Source organism: Erythrolamprus reginae, chromosome Z (assembly GCF_031021105.1).
Source record: "Erythrolamprus reginae isolate rEryReg1 chromosome Z, rEryReg1.hap1, whole genome shotgun sequence".
NCBI classification, from domain to species: Eukaryota; Metazoa; Chordata; class Lepidosauria; order Squamata; family Dipsadidae; genus Erythrolamprus; species Erythrolamprus reginae.
Genome location: NC_091963.1, coordinates 128,658,196 through 128,676,015, shown reverse-complemented (window position 1 = coordinate 128,676,015; position 17,820 = coordinate 128,658,196). Strand labels below are relative to the sequence as shown.

At 41.5% G+C, this 17,820-nt stretch overlaps 2 protein-coding genes across 5 annotated transcripts in view; both read right to left on the bottom strand.

Moving 5' to 3' along the window:
* LOC139154904 (cathepsin D-like) overlaps window positions 1–11,771 on the bottom strand; it is a 49,254-nt gene extending 37,483 nt beyond the window's left edge. Inside the window, exon 1 of the mRNA XM_070730001.1 lies at window positions 11,713–11,771. Coding sequence (XP_070586102.1) covers window positions 11,713–11,771 — 59 coding nt within the window. The remainder of the gene's footprint in view (window positions 1–11,712) is intronic.
* Window positions 11,772–15,703: 3,932 nt separating this feature from the next.
* Window positions 15,704–17,820, bottom strand: part of LOC139153654 (protein kinase C and casein kinase substrate in neurons protein 3-like) — a 105,281-nt gene continuing 103,164 nt past the window's right edge. For all 4 annotated transcript variants that reach the window (XM_070727876.1, XM_070727874.1, XM_070727875.1 and 1 more), the window contains 2 exons: window positions 16,806–16,916; window positions 15,704–16,136 (listed from right to left, as the gene is read on the bottom strand). In XM_070727876.1, the coding sequence (XP_070583977.1) occupies window positions 16,114–16,136; window positions 16,806–16,916 (134 nt within the window). In that variant the 3' untranslated portion in view covers window positions 15,704–16,113. The remainder of the gene's footprint in view (window positions 16,137–16,805; window positions 16,917–17,820) is intronic.

Sequence of the window (17,820 nt, the reverse complement as noted above, 5' to 3'; positions counted from 1 at the left end):
GCCTCCTGGGACCAAAAACAGTTGGGGGCAGTGAAAGGCTACCCAAGTTTTTAATACCACATTGTGGGCGTGGTCTATGCAGGACGCCCTGCATTTTCTTTCAACATCTGTGCAAATTGGGTGCCCTGGGGTGGAGCTCCATTTTCGCTACCCCACTGCATTCCCCCTCATCCGGGCAGCAGCCCCCCCTGATTGGGAGATGCTGCACCCTTCCATGTCCCATTTTTAGTCCTAGTAGGCTTCAGGGAGGCCCGCTAGCACCAAAATAGGGGAGGGGTGATCCGCGTTCTCCCCAATTTCTTTCCCCAGCAGCGCGCACTTGGATTCCTTATTCCCGTGCCTTCTCCAATCTATCCAAATTTCTTTCTCCAGTGCAGTGCGTGGAAATATCCTACGCATGTCTGGCAGAAATCCAAAGACCAGCTGGCTGGCGGGAGGCCTGCGCATGCGCAGTGGGGCAGGCCTGGGCTGATGGCTGGCATTCCTGCAGAGAGGGCGCCTCATACCACCTGTGGCATGCTTGCCATAGGTTTGCCATCACAGCTCTAGGGTTTATTATTTCCTTGGATTGGAATTTTAAATCATTGAATTAGGTCAGTGGTTCTCAACCTGGGGGTCGGGACCCCTTTGGGGTCTGTTCTGCTGGGCTCTATGGTAAGAGTCTCCCGAAAATTCAAGGGTACAAATTTCAGACACACACGTTTGAAAGTTCAAAAACAATGTTCTTTATCACAAAAATTCAAAAGAAACAAAGCACCCTTTTTGTATAGCAAAGAGCACTCGTCCCAAAACCACCTGGTAGTCTATACAATCCCCTTAATCAGTCCTTAAGTACTTAGCTAGCATCTGTGAAGAACCATCACAGCCCTTCTTCTTCCACAAAGTGAAACACACACACACTTTGTTCTGCTTTGGTTTCAAAGTCGTGAAAAATCAACAAAGTCTGGAAACAGCAAGGCACAGTCCTGAAGAACAACAATCAGATAATCTTCCACAATGGCCAAATCAACACGCTGCTATTTATATCAGCAGCTCTAATTACTGGAGCCCCACCCAAACAGGTGGCCTCTCTTATCTCCTGTAATATTTCTGCAATTGGTCTCTTCTATGCATAATTCTGCACATGCGTGGGTCTAATATTTCCTCATCCGAATCAACTGAAGATAATGGAGATTGGCTTCCTGGGCTGTGTGCCAAGCCCCCTCTTCCAAGTCACCTCCACCTTCTTCTTCATCCGAGGAAACTGCACTACCTGCCTCTGTCGGCAATAAAACAGGCCTATGACATGTTGATGTTTCCCCTGCATCCACTTCCACATTCCTTGGGGCAGGAGCTGGGCCAGAGCCAACCACAACAGGGTCAAATGACCATTTCACAGGGGTCGCCCAAGACCATGGTATAAGACAAATTTCCCATAGTGTTAAGAACTAAACCTTCTACTCTGGCACTTTGGAATGTATTTTTACAATCCGACCAATCAGGCGTTTACAGTGGGGTGTCCCTCTGACCTTTCTGCCAATCAGCTTAAAGCTCTGTTGGGAGAATTGATGCTAGACTTATGGTTGAGGTCACCACAACATGAAGGACTGTATTAAGGGGTCGCGATATTAGAAAAGTTGAGAACCACTGAATCTCATAAATTTCATAAATTTCTTAATTCATAAATTTCTTGTCCATCTGGCATTACTGTGTTCAGAAATCTGTAGAGTTAGCTTGGCATTTTTCATCCAACATTCCTCAACCCTCTCTCACCTACCCACATGAGAGAATATTAGGCATAAAGAGAGAGCGATAAATCCTTACACGTGTAATGAGAGATTTTTTTAATTAACACTGATACTTGGGCATCACCCACCTGTAGGCAGAAACAGGGCTGGACAGCTGAACTAATTGTAGGTACCTGGTATCCCTAATCAGTGCTGAGTAAGTCATAGACTGGTCTGCTCTGGCACTTCATAAGGCATCAGGTGTTTTCTCATAGCTGCCTGGGAGAAGCCAAACATTAGCCAATCTCTTGATTTGTATCATATGTAAAAGATTTTCAGGAAGGAAGATGAGCCAGAACTGGTGGATGCAAATGGGGTTATTCTGGAAGAATTGGGTTGAGTTATCAACTGGATAAAATATCTCTTCAAAATACAGGAAAGTGTATTTAACTATTATTCTCCGCTTTGCTCATATATTTTATTTATTTATTTATTTATTTATTCGATTATTTAATGCCACCCTTCTCCTTAGACTAAGGGCGGCTTACAACATGTTAGCAATAGCACATTTTAACATTTATTGCCCCCACAATCCAGGTCCTCATTTTACCCACCTCGGAAGGATGGAAGGCTGAGTCAACCTTGAACTGTTGATGAGATTTGAACCGCTGACCTGCAGATCTAGCAGTCAGCTTTAGTGGCCTGCAGTACTGCACTCTACCCACTGCACCACCTCAGCTAATATATGCTACCAGGAACTGCCTGGCAGATCTAAATGACTGCCTTACTATATCTCTACAATATCCTTGAATCATAGATCTCAGAAATATTTGATTCTTATTATTTTAGAGCAGAAGAGTGGGGGGGATCTTAAATTGGTGAATCATATATACCCCATGTATAGAGCTCATCCGTTTGGAACCCATGTCGCATCTCAGACATCAACACCCTTGAAAATGTCCAAAGATACTTCACCAGAAGAGCCCTTCACTCCTCCACTCGAAACAGAATGCCCTATGAGACTAGACTTTCAATCCTGGGCCTAGAAAGCTTAGAACTAAGACACCTTAAACAAGATCTAAGTATTGCCCATGAGATCATATGCTGCAACGGGCTGCCTATCGGCGACTACTTCAGCTTCAGCTTCAACCACAACAACACAAGAGCACACAACAGATTTAAACTTAATATTAACCGCTGCAAACTCATTACCGGACTCCATAGCGTCATCCCCAAACCCCCAACACTTTACCCTTAGATTATCTATGGTTGACCTATCCAGATTCCTAAGAGGTCAGTAAGGGGAAGTACAAGTGCACTAGAGTGCCTTCCATCCCCTGTCCTATTGCTCTCCTATATCTCCTATACCTTTCTTCTTTTCCTATATCTCTTCTTCTATTCTTTCATTGATATGTTCTATTACTATATCTTCTTTTCTATTCTTTCTTAGATATATTTTACTATGAGTATCTCCTCTATAACCTTCATCATGTATATTACTATGTGTATATAGATATATATACCCACTAAAACCCTCATTGTGTATTGGACAAAATAAATAAATAAAATAAATAAATAAATAAACAAACATGTTTAATGGCCCCCAGCTTGGGAAAATCCATAGTGCTTGTTTCCCAAAAGGGAATAGCTAAAAACAGAAACAGATTGATTTGATGATAACCCTGAAAGTGCTCCAGTTCCAAGTATGAGTAGTCCTTGATTTACGACCACAACTGGCATCAGAATTTCTCTTATTAAACAAGATGGTTGTTAAGTGAGTCACTCCCAATTTTACAGACTTTTTTTTTTTTGCCACAGTTGTCAAGCAAATCACTGCAGTTATTATTAAGAGAGCAGTTTCTCCCATTGACTTGTCAGAAGCCAGCTGGGAACGTTGCAAATAGTGACAAGTATCCATCATAAATTACATGCCAGTTGTCAAGCGCCCAAATTTTGATCACATGACCATGAAAATGCTGTGATGGTGAAAAATTACAAAAGTGTGAAAACCAATCAAAAGTTACTTCTTCAATGTCATTGTTGCTTTCAATGATCACTAAACAAGGACTACCTGTATTGCTTAGTGTTGGAATTCATTGCTGGAATGTATTTCTATGTAACACCTACAGTAGTATTCAGCCAGTAGATGGCAGCATTTACAAGTTTGGATATGTGCTATGTACTCCATGCTCTTTTGTTCTAAGAGGAGTTTCCTGTTTCCTGTTACAGTTAAATAGTTGAGCAGTGAAGCACATGGTGACTGTTCTCTTTTGTTTGCTCTGTGGTGCTTTATGGAAACAGAATTTCTAACACTTACCATGTTCCCCAGAAAATAAGACTGGGTCTTATATTAATTTTTGCTCCAAAGGACACATTAGGTCTTATTTTTCAGTTAGGTCTTATTTTTGAAGAAATATAGTACTAACTGCATCCATCTGGCTGACAATTTTAACGGGATTAATTTTGGGCTAGGGTTATATTATTGGTATGCCGAAAAATCATGCTAGGGCTTATTTTCCAGTTGGGATTTATTTTCGGGGAAACAGGGTAGTTGTCATACCCAAGCAGCACCCCATATCTTTCTTATTCCCTTAGAGAAAGAGCAGGAGAGCTTATTTAGCTTCCTCCCATTCCAGGATTAGTTGGCTTCACACACTGCATTAAGCCATAAAATTTATTTTTTGGGGTTTAATATGTTATGTGAACCCTTTCGTAGTGGCTAAGCCTTGGATAAGACAATGAGTACTTATGTAGTTATAGGTATCTTAAGGCCCCTAGCATTACATGAAGCTGCCAGATTTGATTTCAAGTTCCAAAGATCAGACTACAACTACAAAAATAGTTGTTGAGGTAGGAAACTCACAGGACAAGTATTGTAAACCCTAACATTTAAATTTAAACTTTAAAAGTCTCCCTTGAAGTAAACACATCTTCGTGAATGTGTCTGTGAATTTGTCTTGGCAACTGCAAAAAATGAAATGATCTTATTTTGGGATTTTAAAAAATAATTCACCCTCTAAACTCTGTCTGATCCTACATGGGTTTTTATTGCATATTTAACAAACACTGGTCACTGCTGTAGCACAACCTAAGGGAGTTAATTGCACTCTGAAAAAAGCCTCCCCACCAATTTTAAACATTCATTTCCCAAATCAAAAATATCCTACATCAGTTCTGGACACACATATATTCCTGACATATGTATCATGACCTCACTGACTTTATATCCATGGTCTGCCTGTGTTCAAAGGTCAGCATCCAGTCTATAAAAGATTTCCCATTCATTGTCAATAGGTAAATCCAGCTAATGGCTACTCAGCATCATTGTTTAAGCATATAGCAATAAACCTTGTCTTCAACTTACAAATATTCATTTAGTGACTACAGTGATCCCTCGATTATCGCGGGGGTTACGTTCCAAGACCTCCCGCGATAATCGATTTTCCGCTGTATAGTGGTGCGGAAGTAAAAACACCATCTGCGCATGTGCGCCCTTTTTCCATGGCCGCGCATGCGCAGATGGTGGAGCCGGGGAGCGACGAAAGTGCGGAGGCTGGCAATGGTTGTATTTAATGTCGGCCAACCACCCAGCGCCTCTGGCCTCCTCGCCGCTACCCCCCGCCCGCCCGATTTCCCTCTGCCCGGCTGGGGAAGTGGATTCGCCGCCCCCACCAGCCCGATCTCCCTCCGGTGGCTGGGGAGGTGGATTCGCCGCCCCCACCAGCCCGATCCTTTTCCTTATCAGCGAAAATATGTTACACACACAAGCCATTCCTCCTTTGGCTGGGGAGAAGAGACCCCACCGGGCGCGAGCTGCTCTGTTATTCGCCGCTCCTCGCCGCCTTCGCCTCGCTTCGCCTCAGCTGCTGCCCGCTGCCTTCATCTTCTCCCCAAGCTCCTCCTTCCCCGCCAAAGCAGCCACCGCAGTCAAGTGCGTGAGCGATGCAGGGCAGCCCAATGCCGCCGGGAGGGGAATCCAAGCCGGTGGCTGGGGACGCGAATCCACTGCCCTCGCAGCCCGATCTCCCTCTGTGGGGGGGGGGGGGCGATGAACCGACGATCGGGGGCTGTCCGTCCCTGTTGGGTGGTGCAGGGCAGGCACAGGGAGGGAGGGAGAGAAAGGAAAGGGAGGGAGAGAAAATTGAATGAAGGAGGGAGAGAAAGAAAGAGTAAGAGGTAGAAAGGATAGAGAAAAAGGAAGAGAAAGGGAGAGAGAAGTGACTCTTGGTGATGACGTATGACGTCATCGGGTGGGAAAAACCGTGGTATAGAAAAAAAAACCGTGGAGTATTTTTTAATTATTATTTTTTGAAAAACTGTGGTATAGCGTTTCGCGAAAATCGAGACCGCAAAAATCGAGGGATCACTGTATTTGAAGTTACGATGGCTCTGAAAAAGTGACTTATGCCTGGTCCTCGCACTTGTGACTCTCACAGCATCCCCACAGACACATGATCAAAACTTGAATTCTTGGCAACCTCTTCTCTTGTCCCTCACCTAACAATAAGACTTAATTGATTTGATTATGTGCCATCAAGTCAGTGTCAATCTTAGTGACTACGGAAGAATTGTCAAGGGGAATCTGTTCTTAACTTGGTTCACAGGTTTTCCAACAGATAATATCAACCTTACAAATTAATTAATTCAATCAATTTTATGCCACCCTTCTCCTTAGACTCAGGGCGGCTTACAACATGTTAGCAATAGCACTTTTTAAACAGAGCCAGCATATTGCCCCCACAATCCGGGTCCTCATTTTACCCACCTCGGAAGGATGGAAGGCTGAGTCAACCTTGAGCCGGTGATGAGATTTGAACCGCTGACCTTCAGATCTACAGTCAGCTTCAGTGGCCTGTAGTACTGCACTCTACCTGCTGCGCCACCCCGGCTCATACCTTACAAATAACTAATATAATGACATAATAAATTGGTCAGTTGTTCTGCATCTTTGTTTTCCTCCTGTGGTTTTTTGAGAGGGAAATTATTTTCTACTCCTGTTTTAGTGCAACAGTGAGTAGATTTAAAATACAGTCAGTTGGATCTAATGCTTCTGATTAGGTCCCTAATATGAACCAGATAGGGCAAGCAGTTCTATCTAGCCATCCCGAGTCTGCAGAGAGGGGCGGCATACAAATCCAATAAATAATAATAAAATAATATGAAGACCAGCCTTGTGAAGTATGATCATCGTAAAAGTAAAGCTCTGTTCCTGGTTTTCCTCAAATGTCCTTAGGGGCAGAGATTTCTGGGTTTAATTCTTTTCTTCTTAATTGTTATTTCATAATGTTTTGTTCTTTTTCATTTTAAGGCATTTCTGAACGTATTAGTTTCTCGCTCAAGACAGCTTGAAAATTCTGCATAGCATTTGCAAATCAGTCTCTGGCTAATCCTGGTGTTCTCGCTTCTCTACAGCAGAAATGCTTTACAGTATTTGCGAACTAGTCTTTGAGTATCTTATGTATGATACTCATGATTCTTGACAAATGTATCTTTTTCTTTTATGTATGCTGAGAGCATCTGCACCAAGACAAATTCCTTGTGTGTCTAATCACACTTGGCCAATTAAGAATTCTATTCTATTCTGTTCTGCTCTATTCCATTCTATTCTATTCCATTCTGCTTTATTCCGTTCTGTTCTGTTAATATCGAATGACCTAAGTGCTAAAGCCCACTGCAACAATATCGCCCAAAAAGCCTCTAGAGTTGTCAACCTGATCCTACGCAGCTTCTGCTCAGACAACCTCACCCTACTCACAAGAGCCTACAAAACTTTTGCCAGACCCATCCTAGACTACTGCTCATCTGTCTGGAACCCATACCACATCTCAGACATCAACACCCTTGAAAATGTCCAAAGATATTTCACCAGAAGAGCCCTTCACTCCTCCACTCGAAACAGAATATCCTACGAAAATAGACTAACAATCCTAGGTCTAGAAAGCCTAGAACTACAACGCCTAAAACACGATCTGAGCATTGCCCACAAGATCATATGCTGCAATGTCTTACCAGTCAATGACTACTTCAGCTTCAACCACAATAACACAAGAGCACGCAACAGATTCAAACTTAATACGAACCGTGCCAAACTTGACTGTAAAAAATATGATTTCAACAATCGAGTTATCGAAGCTTGGAACTCACTACCCGACTCAATTGTGTCAACCCCTAACCCTCAACACTTCTCCCTTAGACTCTCCACGATTGACCTCTCCAGGTTCCTAAGAGGCCAGTAAGGGGCGTACATAAGTGCACTGGTGTGCCTTTTATCCCCTGTCCAATTGTCTTTCCTTTCTTTCACCTATCTTATATATTATCTTCCTTTCATATATCCTCTCCTCTAAGTTCACCTTCACCCTCTTTTATAGTATCACATGTCTATTTTCCTCCTATGTATTTATGTATTGGACAAATGAATAAATGAAAATGAAATGTTCTATTCTATTCTATTCTATTCTATTCTATGTATTTATTTTATTTTAGAGAGCTTCTTTGTTTTTATTTAGGTTAAAGAACATTATATTTAACCATTTTTCCCCAGAGTTGATAATTGTTACTACATAGGGTTTTCTCCTAATTTCTCTGATGCAGGCATGGAAAAGTGCACACATTTCACCAGATTAAAAAAAACACAACCCCTAGTATTTCTCTTTCTATTCCTAATCTCCAGTAATGTATTGTTACCCCAGAGACCAATCCTAAATAGTGAGTTCTTGCCTCACAATCAGAAGGTTGTGAGTTTGATGCTACTTAGAGGCAGATGTAAGGGTGCCCTGCTTGGGCAGGGGGTTGGACTAGATGACCTCCAAGGTCCCTTCCAACTCTGTTAATGTGAACTTTAACGCAGGGGTGTCAAACTCAGTTTCATTGAGGGCCATATCAGGATTGTGTTTGACTTCAGGGAGTGGGGTGGGGTGGCCGGCCAGCCAGTTTGATGTCACTCAATATTTATGTGCCTCAGGGAGATCCATTGTCTCCAGTGGAGGAAGATGAGTCCAGGAAGAGCACTTAATCCTGTCAGGCCAAAGCCAGAATGCTTGGAGATTTTGGCCTGCTGCCATGTCCTTTAGAGGAGCCATGCAGCCCCTCTCAGGCCACATGGAGGACCCCCGGACAATATCACAGGCTGTCCAGAGCCCTAGGCAGTGGAGAGCAAGCACCCAGCCCAAACTTCAAGCTCCAGGGCGCTGGGACCCCCCAGCCCAGCCCAACCCGACCCAGCCCCACTTCCCAGAAGGGGTGCTGGTGGCGCTTACCTCCTCTAGGCTGCTGCTGCTGTTCTCATTCTCCTTGGCCAGGTTGCTCATGGGGTGTGCGGGAGGGCAAAGTATGTGGGTCAGAGGGAAGCCCACTCCCTCTCCACGCAAGTAGACCTGGTTTTGTAACCAAGGCATCCTCAGTGATAGGATGGGAGACCACCAGGAGAGGTCAGGAGGAGGAGACCAGGGGATGGCGAAAGGACAGCAGGGCTGCTGGTGGCCAAATGCTAAGGCAGGACTTTCTTTCTTCTCTTCTCTTCTCTTCCCTTCCCTTCCCTTCCTTCTTTCCTTCTGTTTCTTCCTTTCCTTCCTCTCCTCCTTCTCTTTTCTTCTTTCTTCCCCCCTTTCTTTTTCCTTCCTTGCTCTCTACCCATCTTTCCTTCTTTTTCTTCATCTCTCTTCTTCCTCCTTTCCTGTCCCTTCTTGGATGCTCAAATGCAAAAGGGGAAACATTTCTCTTTTAGTTTTGCTTTTAGTTTGTTCTGCTAGCCTTCTGCCGGTGAAAATGGAGCTCGGAGGTGGGGGGAATGCTCAGATTTTGCTGGCAGAGGGCTGCAGGAGGCTGTCACAGTCAAAAACAGAGCCTGGGAGGGCTGTGCACGGCAGCCTCAAGTTCCTTTGGGGTTTCCAGGGCTGGATCTGGCCTGTGGGCCTTGATTTTGACGCCCCTGCTCTAAAGGTACCTTACAGTAAGAACACAATGTAAAGTTCACATTTATTTACCGGGATATGCTATTAAAAGTTACAACACCTATTTTGAATCAAGGCCAACTCTTGTTTATTTTGTAATCAGGCTACTGTAGTGTTTCTCATCCTTGACCATTTTAAACTGTATGGATTTAAACTCCCAGAATTCTAACCCTATGGAATCTGAAATTTCATACCTCCATATCAAAGGTGGGAGAAATCTACATTAAATCTAAGGAAAACTCTTAGCTATCATCAAAAATGATGAAGGACAAACCTGAAAGAAGACAGATGTATATTTGTGTAAATTTGGACCTGCAAATTGGCCTGTACAATAATTTAAGTAAAAACGTAATCTGTCTCAGTTGAGTTGGGCAGAAAATAACCATGTTTCTGCCTGGCTACTCAGCTTCTTAATATGGATGTGTAATTTCAAGGCTATTGTTTTATCTTGAAACTGGACAAGTGCTAAAGGAATTTTCAGTGAAGAGGGAACTCTCAGTTGGAGTCCATTAGCATCCTAATCCAGCAATTTGTTTTCTGGCCAATTGCAAGCCTAAAACTCAATTTAATCCCCCCTTGTTCTTTTAAAGAACCAAAGAGTTTTGGTTCTCACAAGTTTTGTTCTTTTTACAGACTTTACAGGAATGTAAAGAATATATATACATATACAGTGTTCCCTCGATTTTCGCGGGTTCAAACTTTGCAAAAAGTCTATACCACTGTTTTTCAAAAATATTAATTAAAAAATACTTCACGGGTTTTTTCCCTATACCACGTTTTTTCCCGCCTGATGATGTCATATGTCATCGCCAAACTTTCATCTGCCTTTAATAAATATTTTTTTTAATAAACTTTAATAAATAAACATGGTGAGTAATAATCTAAATAGTTGCTAAGGGAATGGGGAATTGCAATTTAGGGGATTAAAGTGTTCAGGGAAGGTAAAGTAAAGTAAATAGTGTATTTACTTCTGCATCTCTACTTCGCGGAAATTCGACTTTCGCGGGTGGTCTTGGAACGCATCCCCCACGAAAATCGAGGGAACACTGTATATACATATATATTTTTTAAAAAAATATTTTTTAAAAAGCCAAGTCTTTAAACCTAGTCCTGTAGCTAAAGCCTTTCTCTTCTAATCTGTTTAATTTCATTTCTTTTCAAATGTTTGAGACACCCCAGTTTTAAAAAATATTTTAGGGTGTGCTTTTACTACCAATTACTGGTTATTCAGTATATCAGTATTTTTCAACCTTGGCAGCTGGGAGATGGTAGGACTTCAGCTCCCAAAATTTCCTAGCTAGCCTAGCTGACGAAGTTTGAGAAACACTGCAATGTATATTTTTTATTTTTATCTGAAATCTCTGCATTTTTCTTTCTTCTGCCTCCTTTGAGGACACTTTCCTGCATGATAGAAGGTCCCTTTTTTTCTATCTCACATCTAAAATTTCAGATGTGGCAGAACTTCTGCTTTTCCAGATATTACTAAGGTAGAATTCCCAACAAGCTGGTTAAAGCTGTTGGGAGTTAAGTCTATGGGTAGTCTATGGACAGCCACATTCACATGTTAAGCTGCCAGCATCCTTCAAGAGAGAGGAGAGTCCTGATCATAATATTATCTATCGGTTTGACTGATCTATTATTTTAATCTAAGTTTCCACAATCAGGTGATCTCCAGATTTATCGAAACTAAAATTCCACTATTTACAGGATCTCCCTCTGTATCCCAGTACAAAGAAAAGGGAAAAGTAGATCATTACATTAGCTTCACAGAGATCCTTTTCTAATCCCTATAGCTTGATTCTTCAAATTCTCTGCAATCTTATTCTTCTTCCATGATCAAGGGTCCCTCAACCCTCCCCCCTAAACTGATAGCCTCCAAAGAATGAGGACTAGAGTTTACAGAAGTCACCCTGCTAGCCAGGAAGTTGGGAACTAACTGGTCCAGCCCGGATGTAGCATCTGAAACTAAAAAAGGCTATCCTATCTTCTATGAGGATCTAAATTCCTAGGTATTCCTCTGCAGTCCAGAGTTCAATAACCCTCTTGCATTATCTCACCGGATTTGCCCTTCAATCCCAATTGCCAGCAGCATTATGATCCAGATTCTGCCTCCCATCTTCCGTCGGTTCAGTCCTTCGGTTCAGTTTCCAGCAGGAATTCCCTCCGTGTGTCCTGACTGCACCCGGATTATTTTTCATGGGGATGGAGAAGTATATTTGCACTGGCTGGGGAGTAGCATTATTGCCTCGCCCATTGGGCCTAGGAATGTGGGTTGTAGATCCTGACTGGTTAGGACTGCTGGGGTTTACCGCCTCTATTCTATGTAATTATTGGGGTTCATGTTTCAATTGACTAAGAACACCTGATGTCAAAAATGCTTTGCCGCACTCATTAATGAGCAGTGAATTTTGATAGCTCTGAACTCTTTGGTCGTCAGGCGAGCTCAGTCCGAAAGCAGATCTCCTTAATGTTTGGCTAGAACTTGTTGTACAGTATTCCCTCTTTGTGGCATGAAAACCTGAGGGTTCAGAAACAAAACAATTTTCCTTGAAGCCCTTGAATAGGTAGAGCCATCATGGGTGCGATATACAGTATCTCTTGCCATCAAGACGGAGAGATTAATTTGGCAGCAGGAAATATTATATGAATCAGCGGACGACGGCTGGGAAATTCCCCTTCTGTTTTGTTTTTATTTTCTTTAAAACAAAAATAAAATCAGGTAACTATGCTTATATAAATCTGGGACTCAAAGAGATAGTTACTCTACATACAAAAAACCTCTCTCCCTCTCACCAGACTACAATCTAGTCATTGAGATAAACTATAAAACCTATCCAAGTTTGATAAAATAATGGTTCCTAGCTCTGATGTCTCCTTAATTTAACTTTGTAATTTTTTTTCTATCATAGCAACTGACGAGACCTTATTAATCCACCCACTTTTTTTCCTGTTGTGCCAAATGTTGCAAACCTTTTGTTCAGGTGAGAAAACTACGTATCATTAAAATGAAGTTACTGCAACAATCCCCAGTGTATTTATTATTCTATCTCAATCACACTTCAAAATATTTATAGTCACTAAGGTAGGGTTTGAAGAAACACTCAAGGCTTTTGAAGACAATTCATTGTGAACTGCCTGCTTACGAGACAGCTGCAGTTGCTGATTAAGTTAGGCAGAAGCGAAACAGCTAACCAAAAAGGACTCAAGAATGACTCACTTTTTTCATTTTGCGAATTAAAGCTTCTTGAACATAAGGCCGATATTAGCATCTGTTTTGCCTGAAAGTCCCATCCTCTTCTGAATAGATAGTCCTCAACTTACATCCGCAATTGAGTCATGAATTAGCCACAAATTGTGCTTTTTGTTAAGCTGGTCACCATGTGATCATGCCTGATTTTATGATATATATATTTTTTTTTGGGGGGTGGTGATGGTCATTAAGTGAACTCATTTTCTTTAACCCTGCTGTTCTGTTCGAAAAAACTTCCTAATGTTATGTTCGGGTCACATACGACCCGGACCAAAAACTCTTCATTTGAAGTGCTTATGTTTGGTCAATTTGAAAACTTTTTTCACTTGGAAAGTAGTCTGGACATTTCTGCACACAATGATATGAAAATTGAAATGAAAAAAGTAAATCTTATTGGTTTATTTTGCGGATATATTGCATGCCCCCCCCGTTTTTGTGAATTTTTTCAATTTATGGATAGTTTTGCTTGCAAAATCCATTCTATTTTATTAAAGTTGGTGTGGGATTGGTAGCTTGAACATTTCTGAACATAATGATATGAAAATTGAACTGGAAAAATTGAAAAAATTGAACTGGAAAAATTGACAAAAATTCACAAAAACGGGGGGGGGGGGGCATGCATTATATCCACGAAATAAACCAATAAGATTTACTTTTTTCATTTCAATTTTCATATCATTGTGTGCAGAAATGTTCAAACCTGTTTCCAGGTGAAAAAAGCTTTCAAAAAGACCAAATATAAGTACCTAAAATGATCAATTTGCAGTCCGGGTCAAATAGACCCGGGAACATAACATTAGGGAGTTGTTTTTTTTCAGCAAGAAAGAAACCCCCCACCCCCCAAAAAAAATTCTCATAGAGAGAACCCCTGAAATGATGAAAACTCATGGAATTTCAAGTTTCAGATATGCAGGGAAAATGTTTTACAGGGACTCAAACTTGGTTTCGGGTCACATACGACCCGAACAGAACAGCAGGGTTAAAGGGTATTTTTTTACCAGAAACTGGAAGTCAATGCCAATTTCTGGCAAAAAACAAAAGCAAAAAGCAGAGTCGTGTGATCAGGGAATCAGAGCTCTTAAATGCAGGTTAGTTGCCAAGCAAGGGGTGGGTCGCCATAGAAACCTCAAATCTGGATTGTAAGTAGTTTCAGTGTTACTCCCTCTGAACATTTTTTTCAGCCCTAACCAGGGGATAAAATAATGTGCTGAAGCTAACCAGACTAAGGACGCTAGCCAGGTAAATACATGGTAGGTAGATTTCCCCCCCTATTCTCCTCCCCCAAAACGAAGGTGCATCTTATACTACAAAAAATACTAAATTAACTACTAGTCATCCATCCCCTGTCACTCCCACTTTAGGAAGAATTGGTATCTGCTGCTGTGCTGGCATTTCCTGAAGATTTGGATGGCACATCTGTCAATCTTTTGCAAAGCACTGAAGACCTGAAAGCGTTCATACACAAATTTGTGCTGTGATGTATGGATGTCCCACTGGCTGGTTGTTAAGTCATTGTTTCAGTAATTGTACTAAAGTTATTCCTTTTTTTATTTATATCTTTACCCAAATCATGTATTTTGTTAGAGATCCTATTGCTGTTGTACTTTGCTTTATTCCATATATTGTACATTGTTTCATGTTCTTTTTTAACAGCTTAATTAATAAAACAGCTAATTAGCAATTTAATTAACATGATTAAATAGTTAATGGCACAGTTAAATAGTTAATGTATTTAATTCCTCCCTCCACCTCGTATCATTATTATTTGGTGAGAGTTTCTATGGCTGACACCTTAGGGTGGTTTCTCCTTGCTTTGTTTCCATACAGTGTTCCCTCAATTTTCGTGGGGGATGCGTTCCGAGACTGCCCGCGAAAGTCGAATTTCCGTGAAGTAGAGATGCGGAAGTAAATACACTATTTTGGGCTATGAACAGTATCCCAAGCCTTCCCTTAATACTTTAAACCCCTAAATTGCAATTTCCCATTCCCTTAGCAACCATTTAGATTATTACTCACCATGTTTATTTATTAAAGTTTATTTTAAAAAATATTTATTAAAGGCGGACGAAAGTTTGGTGATAACATATGACGTCATCGGGTGGGAAAAACAGTGGTATAGGGGGGGGAAACGCGAAGTATTTTTTAATTAATATTTTTGAAAAACCGTGGTATAGACTTTTCGCGAAATTCAAACCCGCGAAAATCGAGGGAACACTGTATTATGATTTTCTGCAGAGGAGATTCAGATGTTTCCTGGGGTAGAGAAATGCCTTGTAATGCCTCTTTTAATGTTTAGAGAGATTTATTTAATCTGAGGTGGGAAAATCAAATGACAGTTGACTCTGAGGCAAAGCTCAGCTGAGATATGTTTTCCTCTGAGCCGAGTTCAAATCTGTTAAGTCTATCGCCATGCCGTTTTCCTACAATACAGAAGTGCTTTGTCATTATCTTCTTCAATCATGGTTTTCCAACTTACAATCTTGTCTATAGCCTTGGGATTTCCTGATGCTTTTTTGCCAAGTTCTAACCAGCTTTAAACCCCCACTTAGTTTTTGGAGATCAACCACAATGGTTAGAACTGGTATGACATACATAATTGCATCTTAACACAGCTTCTGGATTATTATCAATTAAACTGACAATAGATACGTTGAGAAAAGTGTAAATAAAATGCTGGAAGCACACCAACAAGCACACCAACTGGCTTACATCAGCCCCTGCCCATGTATTTGTAAGATTAAATGTGTCATAAGAACCAGAAGCATGGAAACAAAAAAGAAAACTAAACCTGGCCACTATGCTTATTTATTTATTTATTTATTTATTTATTTATTTTCCAAAATCCACAGCTACTAAAATATCAATTAAAAAAACCCAACAACCCACAGATGTTCACAAATTCGTCTTAGTTGTCTCAGCCTTGTTTCCACACTTTGATGGATGGAGTACACTTCTATAGGTGGAGTGAAGTTGCCTCTGAATAGTTTTTCTTCCCCAAATATCAGTCATCCGGATATGTGTTGAAAGAACGGCGTGGTTGGGCCTTACAAACGTCCCACACTTCACTAACGTGCCATGTGAGGGCCATTTTCAAATGCATATCCATCTCACGTGCTGCAGATCTTTGGATTAAGATGTGACTAAAGAGAATTTGTGGGATTGTGAGACATCTTTCTTGTTTTGCTTCTTGTGAAGTTTGACCAGCCCTTCAGGGCAGGGTGCTTTCAACCTCTGTGGCAAATAAAGGAGAGCTTTAAGGCACCTTGATTTGTTTGTGTGTCAGAGAAACAAGAAGAAAGGATGAATAACTACGTAAGCACATAAAAATCTGCAGGCATACCGAGTTGTAAATCAGACCGGATGTATGTGTTCAGTAGATGTATGTGAGTATGTGTTTGTAGTTACTTACAAGTGCTATGTAGAGGAATTTGGTGACTATACTTTTACGTAGCTTTCTTTATTATTCTAGAGTCTATTTTACCAATTTTGCGCCACCCTCAAAACAACAAAAGCCTTGGTTTCTGTGAATAAAATATTTAAATGGAGCTTCAGAGGGCTTGCCTTGCAATTCTATAACTAAAGGGAAGGACAAAAAGCTAGGCTGAATGCAGAAGCCAGAACCACCCATGTGGGGTTTCATGTGGACCCACCCACCCACCCGTTGCAGCTTCTGAGATTTCACTAGCATTTCCCACAGTTTTCCGGGTGAACTTCGCAACTGCATAGGCTAAGAACTTTCATGACTATCAAAATGCAACCGGATCTCTGAAGAAATTGAATTTTGCATCTTTCTGTCTTGGAAAATGCAATCTCAAAAATGCAAACTATATAGAGATGTAATTTTACTGATTGGGAAATTCCCCACCCCCACCCACCCCGGTTTTGCCCATTCTATCTAACCCTGTATGGGTTCCACGTAGTTGGCAGGGTAGAGGCCCACGTGTCCACTGTCAGTCACTCCTTTGCACCAGCCTTGTTCATCCTCGTCTTCCAATTTGGTGAGAAGCTCTCCTGAAAAGAAAAAGCAGGGGAGGGTCTCGTAAATTATTACAGATAATGAGAAGGGTGAAATAGCTTGAATTCATAAACTGATCTGCCATCAGTTGCGGCCCTATTTGGACTGGGACTCACTACTCACAGTCACTCATGCCCTCATCACCTCGAGGTTCGACTACTGTAATGCTCTCTACATGGGGCTACCTTTGAAAAGTGTTCGGAAACTTCAGATCGTGCAGAATGCAGCTGCGAGAGCAATCATGGGCTTCCTCCACACTCCGCAGTCTGCATTGGTTGCTGATCAATTTCCGGTCACAATTCAAAGTGTTGGTTATGACCTTTAAAGCGCTTCATGGCATCGGACCAGAATATCTCTGAGACCGCCTTCTGCCACACGAATCCCAGCGACCGATCAGGTCCCACAGAGTGGGCCTTCTCCGGGTCCCATCAACTAAACAATGTCAGTTGGCGGGCCCCAGGGGAAGAGCCTTCTCTGTGGCAGCCCCGACTCTCTGGAACCAGCTCCCCCCAGAGATTAGAACTGCCCCTACCCTCCTCGCCTTTCGCAAACTCCTTAAAACCCACCTTTGTCGTCAGGCATGGGGGAACTGAGATATCTCCCCCAGGCCTATACAATTTATGTATGGTATGCTTGTGTGTATGTCTGTTTAATAATGGGATTTTTAAATATTTTAAATAGTAAATTATTAGATTTGTTATAAACTGTTTTTATTGTGTTTTGAGCTGCCCGAGTCTACGGAAAGGGGCAGCATACAAATCTAATAAATAATAATAATAATAATAATAATAATAATAATAATAATAATAATAATAATAATATTGCATAACTACACGTAGTGCTCGTCTTACAACAGTTGGTTTAGTGAGCGCTCAAAGTTGCAACGGCACTGAAAAAAGT